The sequence below is a fragment of the Arvicanthis niloticus genome, chromosome 11, assembly GCF_011762505.2.
Source record: "Arvicanthis niloticus isolate mArvNil1 chromosome 11, mArvNil1.pat.X, whole genome shotgun sequence".
NCBI lineage: Eukaryota > Metazoa > Chordata > Mammalia > Rodentia > Muridae > Arvicanthis > Arvicanthis niloticus.
In genome coordinates, this window is record NC_047668.1 from 59,030,340 (window position 1) to 59,050,205 (window position 19,866).

A 19,866-nucleotide genomic window follows, 5' to 3' on the forward strand; every position below is an offset into this window, starting at 1 on the left:
CAACCTTCCTAATGCTGGGACCACACCTCATGGTGTGGTGACCCTCCCAGCCATAAAATTATTTTGTTACTACTTCATAACTGTAATTTTGCTACTGTTATGAATCATAATGCAAGTAATTCTGTTTTCTGGTGGAACCCTGTTAAAGGGTCGTTTGATACCCACAAGGTCTCAACCCACAGACTGAGAGCACTATTCTAGATGGTTCCAGGGTGGGGTGACGCAGCTCTTGAAGGAGACAGCACAGCCTTCTTGGGGGTTGAATCCATTTACAAATAGAAGACTAATTTTCATATCCAACCACAGCTCCACCATAATTTCATGCATTCCTACTAAACTGACCTGGGTAGAATTTTAAACAATAATCCTCACTGTGGACCCAACTCGTCCCCTCTTCTCTCTCCAAACACAAACTTCTATCATTAAGTGAATAGGAGTCTTTCCCAAAACCTTGCTGTGTCTCACTGCCATGACCATGGAGTAGCTGCCAGGTGGCAATATGACAGTCCCCAGCAGCTGCTGCTGCATGTCCCTTTCAGGGAATAGCGCTATATCCCCAAATGGTAAATGATGGCAGATTCAACAGAAAAAGAAAATGCAGGCCTTTCATGAAAACTATTTATGTAGCTAGCTGCCCCCACCACCACCACCACCACCACCAACCTCCTTTGAATGGTACAGAATTGGCTGTGTTTACAAAACCTGGTACATTTTTAAAACTATTGTTTGGTTACGTGCTTCTGATATTGCCTCTGGAGGTGCTGGATCACTTTCTGCATGTAAAACTCTTCAAGGAGAACCCAAGGTGATGCTAATAACAGCTGTCAACCCGAAAGGAGGTAATTATAAAGCCGTGATTAAAACAAACCAAACCCTTCAGATGTCACAGCCTTCTTCAACGGAACACCAGGTTGACAGGGAATCAGACACCAGACCGCCCCCTGAATAAGCCTAGGAATAATGACCAAACACATCCCCCACATGGTCCTGACTCAGAAACACCCACTGAGGGAGCAGTGAGCACCCAGTAGCTAGCAGCAGCTCCGCCTCCAGCTGGCCTCCTCCTAGGTCTCATCTGCCTGGCTTGATCCTCTGCAGAGTGCCAGGCCCCTCCCCCAGAGCCAGATCTACAGTGAGACTAACCAGGCAGCCATCCCAGCCTCCTCTTACCTCCCCCTCCACAGAGTTTTTCACCAATCATGTTTTAGAGATTCTAGTTTAGAAAATTCTGACCACTTGGATGTGGGCTTGCCTGGAAACTTATAACAATCAGAGTATTAAGAAGATGGCAGAGGTCCTGTGTGGGCTGGTTCTGGGCTGAGAGGATGGCTCAGTTGGTAACGTGTCTGCCGTGCGATGTGAAGACCTGAGCTCACTCTCCAAAATCCACACAAAGAAGCTGGACTCAGGAATTCGTACCTGTAACCCCAGAACTAGAGGGGTAGAGACAATTGGGTCCCAAAGGCTCACTGGCAGCCAGCATCACCTTGTTCTTAGTGAGCCCTGAGTCAGGGAGATAGAGACCCTGCCTCAAATACCTAAAGGCTCTCTCTGATCTGAGGTTTTGACAGAAAAAAAAATCTCTGGGATCAGAGTGACTCCAGAAACCCATGGGATTTGAACAGTTCTTCTCAAAGGGCTGTGGCTGACCTGGGGAAAGAACTGTCTTAAAGCTGTCTTAAAGAGGACCCTAATAGGCCCAGCTCAGTAGAGAACAAACCTGGCCGCACATCAAGCTCCAGCCACTTTCTAGCTACATGTTAGGGCCTGATCTGATCAGTCTGTACTTGACCAGACACCCTGAGAACTCTACACTGGCCGTGATCACTCACTGCACCCCTGGGTCCCAGTTACTCCAGGGAAAGAGAAATAACCTCTTCCTTCAAGGACATCAAGAAGAGTAACAGAGCCTAGCACATGGCAGGCATTTGATTATCAGGCTGCCTTGCTCTCCAGCCTCCCTCCGCTCACTCCACAAGGAGAGCAGAAAGAGTGCTACCCTCCCCTGCATCCCACCCCACCCCCCTCGTGATGGAACTGAATCATAATGAGAGGAAAACTCAGTCAGCTGGAGAGTGCTCTGCCAGCCTTACACTTCCGCTTCCAGCTGTGAGCCTCCTGAGGCACTAGGAGAGACCCAGCATGGAGGAAGGCCTTGTCCAGGTCTCCTCATCAGTTCCCCAATAGAAGGAATGGGAGTGAGAGAGGCCAAGGGCCTGTCAAGCAAGGACAAAGAGGCAGAAATGACAGGACCCCAAAAGGTGAGCAGGACCTACTTCCCAGTAGAGAGGACAAAACAAACCATTTGTTTACCCTAAGCTCTCACAGGCTCCATGACCCCATTACTGCAAGGAAAGCAGAGATCAGTAGCAATAGTGTCTCCGAAACACTGACCCCTGCCCCCCCATAATATCATTATGCTAAAGTTTATAAGAATTCTCTCATTAATCCTCATAGCAGCTCTGTTAAGGCGGATGTTATTAACACATCTACCCGACCACACTACCACATGTATGGGCACAGAGGTTGACAAAGGTCTCAAAGTCTCACATCAAGAGGTCACAGTGCCTAGTCTTCATTCAGCTCAGGCCTCGGGCCTCTGTACCCGACCTCAGTCTGTGTCTCCAAGCCTAGGACACCCCATAGATGAGAGTGAACTGACAGGCCCAGAGCCCCATAGAGCCAGAGACATTGTGCCCTTCCTGAAGTTGGACATAGATTAAAATCTCTTGAAGAAAAGTAGTGGGGAAAGGAGGAGGAGGAAGAGAAGGAGGAGGTAGAAGGAAGAAACGAAGGAATGGCTACAGGGAGGGAGGAGGGGAGGGAAGGAGGTCAGAAGAGAGGGAGGGAGGGGAATGGAGGGAGGGAGGGAGGGAGGGAGGGAGGGAGGAGGAAAGGAGGGAAGGAAGTAACCTGAGCCCCCCACCCCCACCCCAGACCAACTGAATCAAAAACCCAAGGAAGGGGGCCAGCTGCTACATTCTTTGGCTGTAGCCAGATGAGTCTGAAGCATAAGGTAGATTATGAAGCTGTCTTTCTCCCACTTTCCTTTCTAGGCTCCATTTTCTCTCCTCTACCAAGGAGAACAGAAGGCCCAGTCTTTACGTAGAAGGAAGGATGTGAATATAGGTGTGGCATGTGGTTTTTGTGCTCCCAGTGGATCCTACACCCACACCTGCTAGCTCGGATCCAGTGGCCACTTACCTGAAGTCCCACAAGGTTGGGTGGCTTTGTCCCCTGCTGCTCCTGCATTCGGTTCTTCTTCCCCCTCCCCCACTTCCTGAGATCCCCATTCCTCCCTGCCTCCTACCCTTGAAACTTTAAGTGTCCCACCCTGTGCCCAGCCATTGGTTACTGGCATCTTTATTGATAGATCAAAAACCAATTGGGGACAAGGACCTTCAGCGTCTGGACACACAGATTCAAAGCATTAGCACCAATCTCCAACATATAGAAAGCAAAAATAAGATAAAAAGCTGGGTTTGGGGTTAATGCTTCCTAAAATCCAAAACATTCCACTTGATGTAAAAAGAAGTTGTAATGATTACTCTTCGCTGTCATCTTGACTGGATTTGAAGTCACCTGAGACACACGTCTCGAAGGGTGTCTCCAGAAAAGTTTAACCAAGTAGAAAAGACCTACACTGAGTATGGATGGTACCCATCTTAGATATTTTTCTATTGTTGTAATAAGACACCATGACCAAGGCAACTCAGAAAAGTTTATTCGAAGTTTATGGATTCTGATATTAGAGTCCGTGACTATCATGGCAAAGAGCATGGCAGCAGGCCAGCAGGTCGCCAGGCTGGCAGGCAGGCATGACCAGTGACATACCTCCTCCAACAAGGCCATGCCTCCCAATCCTTCCCAAACAGTTCCATCAACTGGAGACCAAATATTCAAATCTATGAGCTGACGGGGATCCAGACCACGGCAGTACCATCCCATGGGCTGGGGCTCCAAACAGAATGAAAGAGGAGTTAGCCAGATGAACAGCTGCATTGTTCTGGCTGCTTCTTCGCCAGAAGATACAATGTAGCCAACTGCCTCACTCTCCTGCCCCCACACCTCCCTCAAACCGTGATCCAAATAAATCCTTCAGTTGTTTCTGTCTCAGAAATGGAAGGAGTCGTGTGGGGTAGTTGTTCGCCCACCCCCAGGAGCATCTCCCGTGTCTTGCAGGGTTACTGTTGCTATTATGAAACACCATGAGGAAGGCAACTTGAGAAGGAAAGGATTTGTTTGGCTTGTGTTTCCACATCACTGTTGATCACTGAAGGACTTCAGGACAGGAACTCAAGCAAGGCAGGAACCTGGAGGCAGGAGCTGATGCAGAGGCCATGGGGGAGGCTTGCTCCTGTGGCTTGCTTACCTACTTTCTTATAGAATCCAGAACCACCAGCCCAGGAATGGCCCCACCTACGATGAGGTAGCCCCTCCCCCCCACCCCCCCATCAATCACTTATCAAGAAAATGCCCTATAGACCTCCTTACAGCCTGTTTTATGGAAGCATTTTCTTAGTTGAGGTTCCCTCCTCTCAGATGACTTTAGCTTATGTCAAATTGACACTGTAAGCCAGCAAACCCTAGAAGTGAAGTTTCTGGCTCACAATCAATCAAAGAATGGGATGAGCCCAGCTCCATGCCACCACCTCTGGAGTCTATTGGGACAACGCTCACTGCCTATAAATTATGTTCATATGAGGCTCTTGGAGGAGTTCCCCAAAGGCTGAAGCCTGGATAGAGTGCTATCTTCTCTTTGGTTTGTAAGCAATAACCTGTAGCCCAGGCTTGCCTGGAGCTTCAATCCACTGCACTTGGTTTGGAGTTCTCAAGGTCTGCCAGAACCACACATGCCTTTCTTAATAACACTGTGCCAGGGGTGTGGGCTGCATAGGCCTTGACTTCCCAAAAATAGATTAGACCCTGAGATCATGTAGGAGAACAGAACAAAGCAAACTCTTGAAGAGTTTACAGTTATTTTCAACACACCCACCCAGAGAACCCTAGAGACAGGAAGCTGTGGGTTTGAGGTGAGTACAAAAGACAGGAAATAGCATTAAGCTTCATCCCCTTTTCTTTCAGCTCTCTCTCTCTCTCTCTCTCTCTCTCTCTCTCTCTCTCTGTCTGTCTGTCTCCTCTCTCTCTCTCTCTCTCTCTCTCTCTCTCTCTCTCTCTCTCTGTGTGTGTGTGTGTGTATGTATGTGTGTATGGTGTGTGTGGTGTGTGTGGAAGGCTTCTCTTATTCAATGAGGCACAACCCAGAGCTGGCCAGCATGACTAGGCTGCTAGCCAGTTTGCTCTGAGGATCCCGCCTTTGCCTTCTGAGGCTGAAGTTATGCAGTGGCCACACATCCACCAGCACTGACCTAGCTTCTGGGGATCTGAGTGTCAGCTCTCATGCTTGCATAGCAAGCCCTCTAACCACTGAGCCGTCCTCCCAACTCTGTTACCTTTCATTTCTGCTTTCAAAAATCTCTGTCAGCCTCCACCTCCCTGGGTGCTTACAATTCCAAAGAATCTTGGAATAGTTTCATCTCTCCTTGAATCATGACAAACAGAAAATACAGATCTCTGCAGCTCCCCCTCAACACACACACACAAAGAAAGCTTGCTCAGACAAGCAAACACAGCCAATTAAGTTGTATAAAGCCTTAGAAAGATTTGCAAATCGGCCTCTCTGAGTGTATCTGCACAACTTCCTTTGCAAGTATTTCTCCTGGCCCAGACCCAGATGGCTTCTGGGAAGACCTGCTGGGGTCACCATCAGGTGAACAGCCGCTCACACTGGCTCTAGAATGACCCAAAGTCACACTTAAGCTGGCTATTAAAAGCCAAGCCCTAACCTGACTTCCAATCACCCACTCAGCATGGGAGGAGCTGGCCAACACCCTCCTAGCACAGAGCTTCCCTGGCCTAGGGCCAGGCTCCCCTGGAGAGACTCAAAACAGCACAGAACTCACACAACCCCAGAGGCCTGATGACAGATGGTGCAGGGGGATTCCTCTGGTGGGGCAGACCGTGTCAGAAAACCTGCTGAGCCTCAGGACTTCACCATCTGTACCTGTCCCTATATGGTGCTATGTCTGAGTCCTTGGCCAACGGTGAAATGTCACCCCTTCAGCCTTCACCATGTCAGAGCTGCCTGGCTGTGTGTTCAAGGCAGTGGCCTGAGCTCTTAAATTCCAGTCATATCATTACCAACTGGAGAAGTCGAACCAAGGCTACCACAAGATGTCCAGACTCTCCTCCCATAGTCAGGACCCCTCTCCCTGGCTTTTCCTTCGAGACTAATACTTTTCTCTGCTTTCTCACATCCTGGTCCACACTAAGCCCAGTATTCCCATGAGTCAGCTCATCCACAGCAGCCCATGCCATTTCATATGGCCATGTGACACCTGAGTTTTGTAAAGCATGCAGACTCCACCACATGTCCCCCATCCACACGGTCTTAAACATGAAACATCATCTGGTCCTTGTCAGAACAAGCCAGATGGGCCACCCTCTGGCTAAGACAGTTAGTGGTACATTTGTCAGGTCCTTCCTGCTTTGTGACAAGCTGGGCAGACCCTCCTAGAAAGAGCCATGGAACAAACAGATACTTAGCTCAAGATGTCACAGGGCTGAGGCATAATGGTCTAGAAGACATGTGATAACAATGCCTTCTAATCAAGTCAGTGACAAACGGACCACATCTGAGTGAGCATCAAGGGGCTCTGAGAAGCAGGAGAGCTTCCGGCTGCTCACAGATGTGGAGGCAGGGGCTGTATTCCTGCCACATGTGGACCTAGGTGGCCCTTTCCTGGCTGTTTGCCACTATCTTATCTAAAACTAGGTTCAAGATTGCCATGCTTCATAAACCTGTCTACTGGAAAGTTCCCTGTGGTTTAAAAAAAAAAAAAAAAAAAAAAAAAAAAAGTAAGACAAGAAGACCTTAGAAAAATAAGCAATTCTTTTTATTTCTACTTCAAAATATACTATATACATTGGGGACCCTAATGGGAAAAATAGGCCATGAGGTGACTCCACCATAAAAATAAAGTAAAAAATAATAATTACCCATTTCAAACCCATCTTCAATCCAGCTGCTGGGGACGGGTGGTTCCAGTCATCTGGATGTCAGGGGCCAGTCCTCCACCAGCGACCTTGTCATTGGCCCCCAGAGATTCAGAAGCTAAAAGTCCCTGGAGTGTCCTGAGAACTTGCTGGGACTGACTAGCAGCGAAGTCCTGCAGGCGGGACCCCATTTGCTCCTGCAGGCCCTTGGCCAGCCTGCACACTGCTGTGCGGACATTGCCGCCACGCCCAGGTAGCACACCGTTGCCAGTCATTTTGTTCAGGAAGTACCAGAGGACTGGAAGGATGTGCCGCTCCACAGCCTGAGGCTTTCGGGGGTACACTGAGGCAACCAGCGCTGTCACAAAGAAAGGAGGGAGGGTCACTTGAGCTACACACTCTCTTCCCATCTCTGGCATCACCAGCTCCGTACTCTAAAGGACAGGCACACAGCAGGGCTTACTTCCCACCTAGGCACTGGGCTCAAACCCCATGACATTCAGAGGCCCATTAAAATGTTTCAGTTTATTCTAACATCAGAAGAGAAATATTGGTTTGTGTTTATAACAATCATAAAGTATAATTTTATTTCTTATGAAAGAAAGGACCGCAAAGCCAATGCGAATGAGGTAGGTCCATGACGATCATAACATGTTCCTTCGGACCCAGTCCCACCCCTCGGTCACAATCCCACCCCCACCATCTGCCGCTGTGTGAACCTGAGAAAGGCACACCACCTCTCTGAGTCTTTTGATGTTCATAAAGTAAGGACCACAGGCCTAAGCCATGCTTTCAAAATCATTAGGATCCCATAATAAATGAATGTCGGGTATCTGAAGCAAGCAGGTAACAAGCAGGAGCCGATATTCCAGTGCATAAATCCACGTTACCATCTGTGAGAGCCAGACCAACACCGAGAGATGCTACAGTAGCTATGTGTGACTTGGGCAGAGTGAAGTTACTCTAGAGACACACTTGTAACTCTCTCTTTGACTATTCAATTATGGAGACAATGGCCCCCAAGAAACTGGAATTTCCCCAGGAATCTTGTGCTGATCGAAGGAAAAGTTGGAGGACTGCTGCCAGCCACAGGAATGGCACTTGTCTCCCTGGTCCCTGCCAGACCGCCCTGCAGTAAAACTGGAGACATGATCACACGATCACAGGGTCTGGGGCTATGTGGCTGTGTATACCTCTATTCCAACCTAAACCTCAGGTCAGCACCCCAAAGACGGACTGGGGAAGGCCACTGGGCCTCTTTGTTGCTCCTCCCAATGTAGCCACATTAAATAAATCTCCTGTCTCTATTTTTCCTTATAGCTTGTTCTGTAGTAGGCTTCTTGGGGATGGGTAGCAGAGACTAGCTTGTCAGGGGTACCAGGGTCCTGACTCTGACTCTAGCAACTCCAGGAATAGGGAGGGAAGTTGAGACTCTCCAAAGAAGCAGTCTGGCATATAAACCACAAGCAAGGAATAAGATCCATAGGGCCTCTCCAGCATCTGGACATCTACCCTCACAATCAAGCAGCAGTCTGTGAGGAGGAATGTGTGAAAGCCATCGGGCTCCAAACAGACCCTCCATCCCAGTGAAGAATCCCTGAACCTGGTTATCTCAGAACCCTGTAAACCCAAAGGAACTCTATCACCAAAGTAGGTATCAGGGCTGCAGCCAGCATCAAAGCCTCCCAGGCCTTCATGACGAGGTTGCCCCGACCTGAGGCTGGTCTGGGGCTGCCCACTCTGCCTGGCATCCTGCTCAAGTGCTAGTAAAGGTAATCAATGCAAGAACAGTGCTTCATTGATTTATAAGGCCAAGAAACTGGAAGGTTCTAGAAGACTTTGTGGGCCTACTTTAGTTCACGACTAGGAACTTCAAGACTCCATTTCATGCTAAAAGAATGGATGTGAACCCATTGTTCAGAGGGGGAAAACAAGACTCAAGCCAAGGACTTTTCTTTTCATAAAGGCCTCACTGGAGACAGAGGCCACCTTGCCTTGACTCCAAAGCCTTTACCCACACTGTCCTCCAGACTCAAGGAGCTTCATGTCTCAAATCCTAGTCTGGAGCTTTTAAAAATCCCCAATTTGTCCTTCCTTCATCAGCTTAACATCTCCCCAAACCTAGCATGTTCCTCTGATTTCTAGAACAGAGGGGAACCAGATGACCTGCATGATAAGCTCCACAGCGTTTTCATGGGATGTAAATGTCGGCATGACCACCTCAAGGTTCCTGCATCCCCATCTGTGGTCTCCTGGGACCACCACTGGTCACACTTCTCTCACATCAAGGTGGTCGCTGGGAAGGCAGGTTTGCAGCCTGTAAGCATCCACTGGGAAAGGCTTGTTCTACAAGGAGCCTTGAAGATGTTAAATAGAAATTTCTGGGTCGAAGACAACAGTTTAGTCAGTAAAGCATGAGAGCCCGGGTTCAGGCCCCAAAGCTCACATTTAAAAACAAACCAACACTTTAAAAAAGAGCTAGGCATAAGTGCACACTGATGTACCTATGTAATCCCAGCAGTGGGGAAGTAAAGACAAGAGAATCTCTGGGCTGTCTGGTCAGCCAGTCTAACCAAACTGACAAGCTCCAGGTTCAATGAGAGACACTGTCTCAAAAAGTAAGGAGATCGAGCCTGGGAAGCTAGTTCAGCAGTTTAGAGCATTGATTGCTCTTACAGAGGACCCAGGTTCAGTTCCTAGCACACACACATGGGGACTTAAAACCATATGTAACTCCAGTTCCAGGAAATCCAATGCCTCTACTGGTCTCCCAGAGCTCCTGCTTACATATGGTGTGCAGACACACACTCAGAAATACATACATAGAATAAGTAAATATGTATTTTTATAAAAAGGTAGAGAGTAACTGAGGAAGACACCCTAGGTCAACCTCTGGCCTACATATGTATAAATATGCACACACACACACACACACACACACACACACACACACACACACAAGTTCTAATGCCCACTACAATATGGGTGAAGACATTGTGCTGAGACAAGCCAGTATCCCCAAGATAAGTTGTGTAGGAGCCCACCTCCATGAATCGTCCACAGTAATCAGTCTCACAGAGACTGGAGGCAGAACAGTGGTTGCAGGGGCTGAGGGGAGCAGGAAGTTACTGTTTGATATGATGAGAGTTTCTGTTTTATAAGATATAGTGACAGTTGGACAATGTCACAGATACAGTGATACTAAAGAAACTCTAAATGGAGATAGTGCTAAAAACCCACGTGACATGCATCTTGAAACAATTGTAAAAGGGGGTAACAAAACAGAAAAACCAAATGAAAGAAAGAAGAAAATGAGAGCAACCCCAAGAACTGTCCCTAACCCCAACCTTAACTCATAACCCTAACTTTCCCAGTCCAGGAACAAGACACCGGCCTCCACCAATGGGTTAACCAGTCCTTCCCCTACCAGACCCCCTTCTGTCCCACCATGCTTGCCTACACATCCTCGCGGACCTTGGCTTTCTGAGTAATTAGCTGCTCCCTCTTTGATGAGGTGCTCCCTCTTTGATGAGGTGCTCCCTCTTTGATGAGGTGTTCTTATTCTCTTGGCCTCCAAAGACCAAGAACAACAACCTGCCCACCTCAGCCGCCCAGCCCACACTCCCTCCCAGGCCCATGTTTCAGATACCTCAGAGCCATAGTCCCCAGAGACAGGGACATACATGACAGTAGCTCTACTTGGTCAACTGGCCAGGTCAGTCTCTCAAATTGGCACAGAGACAGAAGCCCTCTGGGAGCCACTGAGAGGGAGCAACCCCTTAAACTTGAGCTTAAAAACCAGCTGAAGTGATTACAAAGATTTACCCCTGGTGAGCTGTGCTATCCTCATCCATGCCTGTGGCATGGGCCTTTCTAGCCAAGAGTTATTTAGCAGAAGAACTCGGGAGAAACTGAGGCCTCTTGAAAAGAAATGGAAAATATTAACAGTAAGCAGGTAATCTACGGTTAGACTCCTCACCCACCTCTGGGCTCCCTGAGTTACTTAGAGGCATTTTGGTTGGCTGTTGGTTGGTTGATTGGTCTGTGGGATTCTTTTTTTTTTTTTTAAAGCAAGGTCTTCTATATCCCAGGCTGGTCTCAAACTCCCTACATAACCAAGGAGGCCCTTGAATTTTTGGTCCTCCTGCCTCCACCTCCCAAGCACAAGGATTACAGGCTTATGTCACCATATCCAGCTTATGCAGTGCTGAGACCCATGCATGCTAAGCAAACACTCCAATGACTGAGATTTGTCCCCAGCACTCCCCCACACCCCCACCCTCCACCCACCTCACCCCCATCATGCAAGGGATGGAATCCAGGACCCTGTACATTATAGTCCCGCACTCCATCACTGAACTATTTCTCTAGTCTGCAGAACACTGATCTGGAGCAACAGAGAAGGCTTGTGTCCAGTCTCCTGTGTGATCTGAGTCCCTTGCCCTTATCCTCAATCCCCAAGGCATCCAACCCCAACACTGAAGCCACCACGGATGTTCCCAGCTCTCACGCCACATCTTTAGAGGAGGCCTGGCACCTGGATGAGAGAGATAAGGAGTATCTTCAGGGACATAGGGAAGACTGAACCCCAGGACACAGAGACAAGGTCAGGGGCAAGAGATAGGACAGGGAAGCCAGAATTAGGAGGTCACACAAAAATGTTTAACTAGATTACCTGTGATGACCAAGCACCTTCTGAGCATTCAAGAAGACAGGGCTTTGGGCCAGACAGCACACTGGTGAGTTAGCATGGGATGTACTCCCGAAAAACATGGGAGGAAAGGGACAGAGGAGGTGATGTGAGGAGCTAAGATGCTATAGGCATTACTCAGGTGGAGGAAGAGGGTGGCACCAGCCAATTAAGCAGCATTTTTTTTCTAATTCTCATGACAATGTTGTTTGCTACTGAGCCATGGGCTTGGTGGTGCCTACCTGACTTATCAGTGGAAGCCAGATGTGGGGAAATATATCTCTAACCCCAACAGTAAGGAGGCCTAAGCAGGGAGACTTCAGGCTTGAGGCCAGCCCGGGCTACATAGTCTGTTTCTAAAACAAACAAAAGGAGTTTATATGTCTGGTGATAGCTCAACGTGAATTCTATCCCTAGAACCCTTATACAGAGGCTTCCATGAGAAGTGCCATCCCTCTGGGCTTGGATCCTGAACACTCAGTCCCCAGTTGGTGCTGTTTAGAGAGATTGTGCATCTTTCCTGGAGGAAACACTTCATGTTTGTATTTGACTATGTAATCTCTCAGCTTCCTGTTCTAGCAGCTTCCTACCACACCTCCCCTGGCATGATGAACTCTTATTCCTATGGAAACGTAAGCCAGAATAAACTCTCTTCCATGCATTGGTTTTGGCCATGGTGTTTCAGCACACTAGCAGGAAAATAACTAATACACCACATAGACAGATGATAGACAGACAGACAGATAATAGATGAGAGGATAAATAAATAATAAATAAATAAATGGCAATGAATAACTAAATAAATGGGTATAGTGGCTCGTGCTTTATAATCACAGCACTGAAGAGTAAACTCCAGCCAGCCTAGCCTATTTAGCAAATTCCAGGTCAATGAGAGACCCTCTCTCAAAAGACCCTAAGTGGATTCCTCTATGTGCACGTGTACACACCTGCACACACACACACACAAACACACTTTTTTAAAGGTACTCAGTAGGCTAGAGGAAACCCAGGTTTGTAAGGAGAAATAAAGACATTCTTAGAAACTATTTGGTTATCTACATCCATGCTTTACTTTGACCAAAAACAAAGACTGTCACCTGGTAATGTGTCACAGAGAAAGCAGACTATGAAAATTCTTAAATGACCTTCGAGACCTAAGGAGCTACAGTACAGGAGAGAACAGTGACGGACGGCCGTGTGGGCTGGGTGAGGTCAGAGGTGCTCACCTGAGAGTCGATCTGTGACATCCAGCACTGCAGGGCCAGTCAGGAAACGCACACGCCCAGCAAACGCTTGCAGGAGGCAAAGGTGGTCTGAAAGACATGGAGACATCCACGACCATGACATCGCCAGTCATGCCAACACACCAGGTGCTCCTGGTGCTAGGTGTCCACATGCCCTTATGAGGAAGGGGCCCTGTGGGGAGCTGAATTAACTCTTTGAGATCACAGTGTCTGTCTGTCTGTCTGTCTGTCTGCCTGTCTGTCTGTCTGTGTTTGTATATCTGTGGGTGTGGGTGTGGGTGGTTGAGTGCAGGTGTGTGGATGTTTGTGCATGGGTATGTGGATGTATCTGTGTATGTCTGTGTCTGTATGGGTCTATGTGTGTATGTGTCTATGTGTGTGTCTGTGGATGTGTGGATGAATGTGTATGGGAGTGTGTATATGTCTGTGTGTCTGTGGGTATGTGTGTGTGTGTGTGTGTGTGTATGTCTATGTGTGTGTATGTCTGTGTGTGTGTGTGTGTGCGCACATGTGCATACATGCACAAGTGTGGAGGGATAGATAACCTCAGATGTTGGTCCTCAGCTCCCACCTGATTTGAGGCAGGCTCTCTAACTTGCCACTGCTATGTGTCAGACTAGCAGCCAATAAGCTTCCAGACTCGCCTGCAGGGAAAACAAACGTGTGCATCCAGATCGATCTGGGACTTTCATGACGAGTATCTTACCCACTGGCCTATCATCCTAGGCTGGGACCCGCTTTTGAAAAAGCAAATGAACATAGGCTAATCGGAGGAAGAGTGGGCGGTCTCAAGCAGTTAGATTGACTCCCAAACAGCCCTTCATTTACTCCCATGCAGTCTGTGATTTTCTAAATTGTCTTAAAGTGAGGTTTGAGATAAAAGACGGTAGACAAATGACTGGCGACAGAAGACAGACACACAAGTGCTGATGGTGGCAGTCGATGAAGGGAATGGATAAATGGATATAAATGTATTTATAGCTTCAGGGTGACTGAGGCACTCCTCGGTGGCCACACAAAGGTCGTCTCAGGGCTGGGGATAGCATTCAGAAGTCAAAGCTTTCAGTAAGTCTGAACTCACACTCTGGTCACTCCGTGCCAGATAGTCATTTATTCCCACAGTGAGCACTTCCTGGTGCCCTTTATGTGATGGACATGGAACCCAAAACCCATAAAAAGGAGTCCCCCCACCCTCCGGGAGGTTTCTTTGATTTGAACATGAACCATAAGCCAGGGTGGGAAATTGTGTTCATGTAGCCGAAGCCTGAGCACCCACAAGGGTAGCTCAACACCCCTTGTTCTGTCCAAAGAAGGCACAAGCTCAGACCAGTCTCCTGCTACCTACCCACTGCTACTGCTGTGGACCTGGAGGCACTGCTTTGCTCAGCTCCCAGCATGCTCAGCGCCCAGCATGCTCAGCGCCCAGCATTTTGCAACCACACAGTAATAGAACAACTTTAATGGAAGATAAGGCAAGTAGGGAAATGCCCTTCTGAAGGTTGTGGCTATGAAGCTTGCCCACACCTGAGGGTGGGAGACGGGGCAGGTGTGTGTGTGTCCTGGTGCCTTAGTTGATTTTCTGCTTCCATATAAAAAAAAGAGCAGTTCATAAACAATAAAACTTTATTTGCTCAGGAGTTGGAGGCTGGAAAGTCCAAGAGTAGGTATTAGCCTCTGGTGAGGGTATGGATGCCCAAGGTGGGCCGCAGGAGTGCACCCCTGTGTGCAAACAAGAAAGGAACCCAAAGCCATGCTTTCCATCAGGATCCTACCCTGATACCTCAGCCATACCTGCAGCGATGTATAAATCCGTCATGGGGCAGAGGCCCTGACCTAAGCAACTCCCAAAGGTCATGCCACTACCACAGAAGGCTTTCACATTTAGTGTGGTTTAGAGGAGGAGACATCAAAGTAAAGCGCCTGAGGTCAAGGACCTGGGTTTAATAGGTGGGCGGTCTCATGTAGCACGGTGAAAGCAAATCACTTCTCCCTCCTCAGTTCTCTCCCACAGGGCTCAGCCCAGCTCCTGGTCCTGGACACAGCCCTCCAGGGCCAGAGAGAAGAGCACCTGGGAGGTCCTTGAAAATAAACAGTCGGCAGACCAACCAGACCATGTGGCTATTACAGCCAACATACAGCAGGAGCCTCATAAATGCTTGCAGGTACATGGAGCTGACAAATACTTGCTGGCTGAGTGTATGTGCTTGGTAAATGCTTTCAGAGTACGCCTGCCTGGTAAATGTTTACAGAGTAGGTTTTCCTGGCTGGCTTGTGAATGCCAGAGCAGTTTACATACGCACTTGGTCTGTCTTGATTTGGTCACCTCTATAAGACTTACCTTCTTGGATCACATTCAGATTTAATGAGACAGGAAAGCATAGTGAATGGGATTCTGGGAGCAAGTTGCCTAAAGCCTCTATCTTATTTCACTACATAATACTGTATGAGCTACTACCTCCCTCTATCCCTTGACTTACCTATCTATAAAATGGGGATAATCCCAGTTCCTTTCTCATTGAGTTGCTCTGAGGATTAGATGGCTTAACTTAATGTTTAGGATTGGCCCCATATCATATAATCAATAATATATATTTGCTATTTGTAATGAGTTATATTACTGTCCTAAAATTCTCACAATGGAAAAATCAAATAAGAGGTAGCTCAGCAATAGAATGCTTGCCTACCATGTGCAAGGGAGAGAGAGAGAGAGAGAGAGAGAGAGAGAGAGAGAGAGAGAGAGAGGATGATGGTGATGGTGATGACGGTGGTGGTGATGATGGACTCTAATATTTGAAAGGCTAAAGTCAGGACTCCATTAGCTTGGCCCACATTTCCAGAGGGTTTTTTTTTTCCTCTCAAGGAGGTCAAGACTTGCTATGCAGTCAAAAAAATCACAATATACTACTCTGCTAAGAAAGCAGGCCTGGCTAGTTCAGAGACCCTGACCTCTCTTGGTTCTCCCTCTACAAAGGGACAGAGGGATCTCCATGCATTATCAGACTTGTTTCACCTTGAAAAGCCCTGAAGCCACCAGGACATTTTATCTTCAGACTACTGGAAAGCCACAGAAGAACTGTATGAGTCGGAAAAACAAATAAAAAATCAACAACAACAAAAACTTACCATTTTGCACCTTTTACTTCAGGTTTTTTTTTTTTTTTTTTTTGAAACTGGGTCTCAGTGTGTAGCTCTCAGAGATCTGTCTGCCTGTGCGTATTTATGAATGGAATTGTGATATTATACATTTGAATTTGCATCCTGTTTAAGCAAATCAGAGCATGAGCATTCCCTATGGTGACACTCGAGCCACTTATGGTGACACTCGAGCCACAGGCTGCCCTGAGGTAACTTAGGCAAGTGGATCAGTCCCCCTCCTCTAGTGTTTCCTGGATGACCATGCCCAGTTTGGGCCACATGGAGGACTGGAGTGTGTTCCGTTACTGACTTACGATGACTGTTCACAGGCAATCATCAAGCTACTGTGCACATTGCCATGTTTTTCACAATTTCCTAAAAGAAATCTCTTCTAAGGATTGGGGAGATGGGTCAGTCGGTAAAGACCTGAATTCTATGCGCAGAATACACCGGGAACAAAAGCCTGGGGTGGTATTGTGCTCTGGGACATAGAATCCCAACACAGGGGAGGGAAACAGGTGAATCCTTGGGACTTGCTACGAAGCTATTCCAGGTCCCAGTGAGAGATCCTATCTCCAAAAAAAAAAAAAAACCTAAGGTAGATCCCAAAGAACTACACCTGAGGTTGTCCCTGCCACACACATGGACAGACAGACAGACACACACACACACTTTTATGGGTTGGTATTGGCTATAAATGGGTGTGTTCTTTTCAAATGCTTTAGATTTTCTATTTCTCAGTAATTAACAAGCCTGATTTTCACAGCCCTCCCCCCAAAAGAGCCTTTTATGCTTAAGTAACTAGGAAGCCTGTAAAGCAGCATTGAAAACTGGTTGGTGTTCATTTGTTTTTTTTTTTTTTTCTTTGAATTTTTTAGACAGGGGGCTCACATGTGGCCCAGGATGGCCCTAAAACTAATGTTAATCCTCTTGCCTCAGCCTCCCAAAAGCTGGGATTACAGGTATGTAGCACCAATGTCTGTCCTGAATAAAATTAAATGAAAGCGCCTATATCCAAATTACATCCACTTGTGGTTTTTTGCTGGGTAAACTTGGACAAACATGGACACTTACAGGAGGCAGGGATTTTGAGTGTTTGGTATATTGGAGAGGCATCTGGATCCTGAGTCTAAGCCTGTTAACGATATAACGTCAGTCATATGATTTACAGACATTTAAACTCAGAGCAGACAGCAGAACTAGATCCAAGGCCACCAGCACCCCAAGCTTATCTGGCCTCTCCAGCAGGCTGAGCTAAATTAAGAGAGCTCCTCTTGGCTGTGAGAGGCCGGAACGCCAAGGTCATCTGGGGGAGGCAGAGCGCAGCCTGACGTTTTCATCAGGCGGGTATCTTCTACAACTAACCCAACATTAACAAGTCCAACAGGGTCAACCAGTCTGCTCTGGCGCTTCCTTAATCCTCAGAAAAATTCCCCTGAAATCGGGTCTCAGTGTCTAGTAGGAAAAAGGGCAGAGCCTCGTGTTCAGAGAAACCCCAAAGTAGGAAGTGGGTGATGGAGGGCAGAGGCCGGGGAGCAAGCCGCCCAGTGCCCTTCCTCCACCCTAAGGGATCAGCTGGAAACCAGTAGCTGTTTTATCAACTGATACATCATCCAAGCTTCCAGCCCTCAGGAAAACCGTGGAAGAAGACATAATTGTGGCTGATGAGATGATGCTACCCCTGAATCTCACAATGGAGAAGCGTCTTCAGACTCGTCCTAGAAAAGCCAGCCTTCCCATTATTGTACCATCTGGACTTCATGCCAGAAGACAGCAGCCTTGCTTGGCATTGCTCTTGATCCTCCTGCCCTGCAATTAGCAGGAAACAGACAGCAGCATGCTGTGCTGACGCTCTGGCCTTCCACATTTAAGCACTGCCCCGGCATTTGACAGAGCATCTCCAGCCTGGAGCCAGAATCCATGCGGGCCATGAGGAAAGGAAGCAGGTTGGCGAGAAAGCACCTCCATACGAAGAGTCCAGTGGACTAGAATTACCAGGCTTAGCTGCGTCGTTTTCTGTCCCTACTGCCCAAGGCTCTGCAGCTATCACCCAATGCCCTGGGCAGTAGAAAGTTTGGTTACTTGCCATCTGGGCTAAGCACAGCTCATTCCAGGCAGGTGACAACCTTTCCTGGGGCCAACATGGTTCTCTACCCTTGTCATTCACTAGGGGTGGTTAAATCTCCATGTCACTAACCTAAATCCTTAAGCGTGTCACTTTATGGTCAAGAACACCTCCAGAATCAACACTGCTAGTGAGACTGTGAAGGTGTTTCACAGTAAACCCACCTGGCCCAGACAACTCCTTCCCACATCCGCTCGAACAGAAGCACACTTGGAGTCAAGATAACACACTGCATCACGTAGACTCCACATATAGAACTTGTGAGGGTTCTATAGGGATCCCTTGGACCTTTGAGGCCAACGCCATTCCATCCCAAACCTCAGCACTAATCTGAGGAGTATGGAAGATAGACAGACACACAGACACAGACACACACACACACACACACAGACACACACACACACCTGCATCATTTCCCCTATACTAGAGCCTCAGGCTAGTGGACCAGAAGGGCTCTTTCCAGCTGTAACCAAGAGGATTTTGTCCCAACAGGGAGAACTAGCAGGCTGAAACCCTGCTTGCAGTACGCTGATCTCCAAAGGTTTCTGTGTTAGGAGCTTGGTCCTCAGTTTGTAAATGTTGGAAGGTGGTGAGACTTTCAGGAAGTAGAAGTTAGCATAAAACAATAAGATCATTGGGAACATTACCCATTGAGAATATAGGCCCTGAGTGAATTAGTTCCTATAATGTTCTTTAAATAAATAAAGAAGTGTGTGAGTGTGTGTGTGTGTGTGTGTGTGTGTGTGTGTGTGTACGTGCACACATGCTCACATGAGTACATTTGATGCGTATATAGGTCAGAGGAAACTTTCAGGTGTCAGTCCATGCCTTCTACCTAGTTTGAGACAGGGTCTCTTGTTTAACCTCTCCATTCACTGGACTAACAGCTTCCCAGGATTCTCCCATGTCTGCCTCCTGTTTCTCCACAGGAGCACTGGGATTTTAGATGCTTACACTGCCATGTCCCACATGAAGTGGGTCCTAGGGTCTGAAATTGTATACTCACACAGAACACTATTCACTGAGCACAACCACTTTTCCTGGGGGAAAGGTGTAATCTCTTCCAAAGGCACTACCGTCATTGTGACACCACCCACCACAGTGACATCATCACCATTGTGACATCATCACCATTGTGGTGCCGTTTCACTATGATACCTCCATGAAAGCTGATCAGAAATTGGCACCATGCTCTTGGACTTGGACTTCCAGAACCATAAACTAAAATTCTTTTTTTTTTTTTTTTTTTTTTTTTTTTTTTACATAAACTTCCCAGCCTTGGAGATTTTTGTTGTAGCAGCAGAAACAGACTAATACACAGGCTACTCTCAAGCCTACTGTTTTTCAGGGTCCTCATCCTAGGTGGGTACAGCAGGTCCTTGGGTAGAGGGCACTTGAGTCTTATAACTATGGGAGACGCTAAATTCTGTTGTCCAAAGCACAAGGCTTTCCATGCTAATGAAGGTTGGCCTCCGTAGCACAGAGCAGTCTGAAACCCTTGGCAGGCAGAGTTAAAAAAGCCCTCTCCCCTGACAGGAGAGCTCATCCTCCTCAAACACCTAAAGCCCATTCTGCTTTGTGTGGGTTTCCCCAATAAATCCAGGGCCTGGCGTGAT

General features: G+C 47.7%; 1 protein-coding gene across 8 annotated transcripts in view; it reads right to left on the reverse strand.

Moving 5' to 3' along the window:
* Positions 1-6,934: 6,934 nt before the first annotated feature.
* Togaram2 (TOG array regulator of axonemal microtubules 2) overlaps positions 6,935-19,866 on the reverse strand; it is a 57,651-nt gene continuing 44,719 nt past the window's right edge. For all 8 annotated transcript variants that reach the window (XM_076942254.1, XM_076942252.1, XM_076942253.1 and 5 more), the window contains 2 exons: positions 12,973-13,059; positions 6,935-7,414 (listed from right to left, as the gene is read on the reverse strand). In XM_076942254.1, the coding sequence (XP_076798369.1) occupies positions 7,077-7,414; positions 12,973-13,059 (425 nt within the window). In that variant the 3' untranslated portion in view covers positions 6,935-7,076. The remainder of the gene's footprint in view (positions 7,415-12,972; positions 13,060-19,866) is intronic.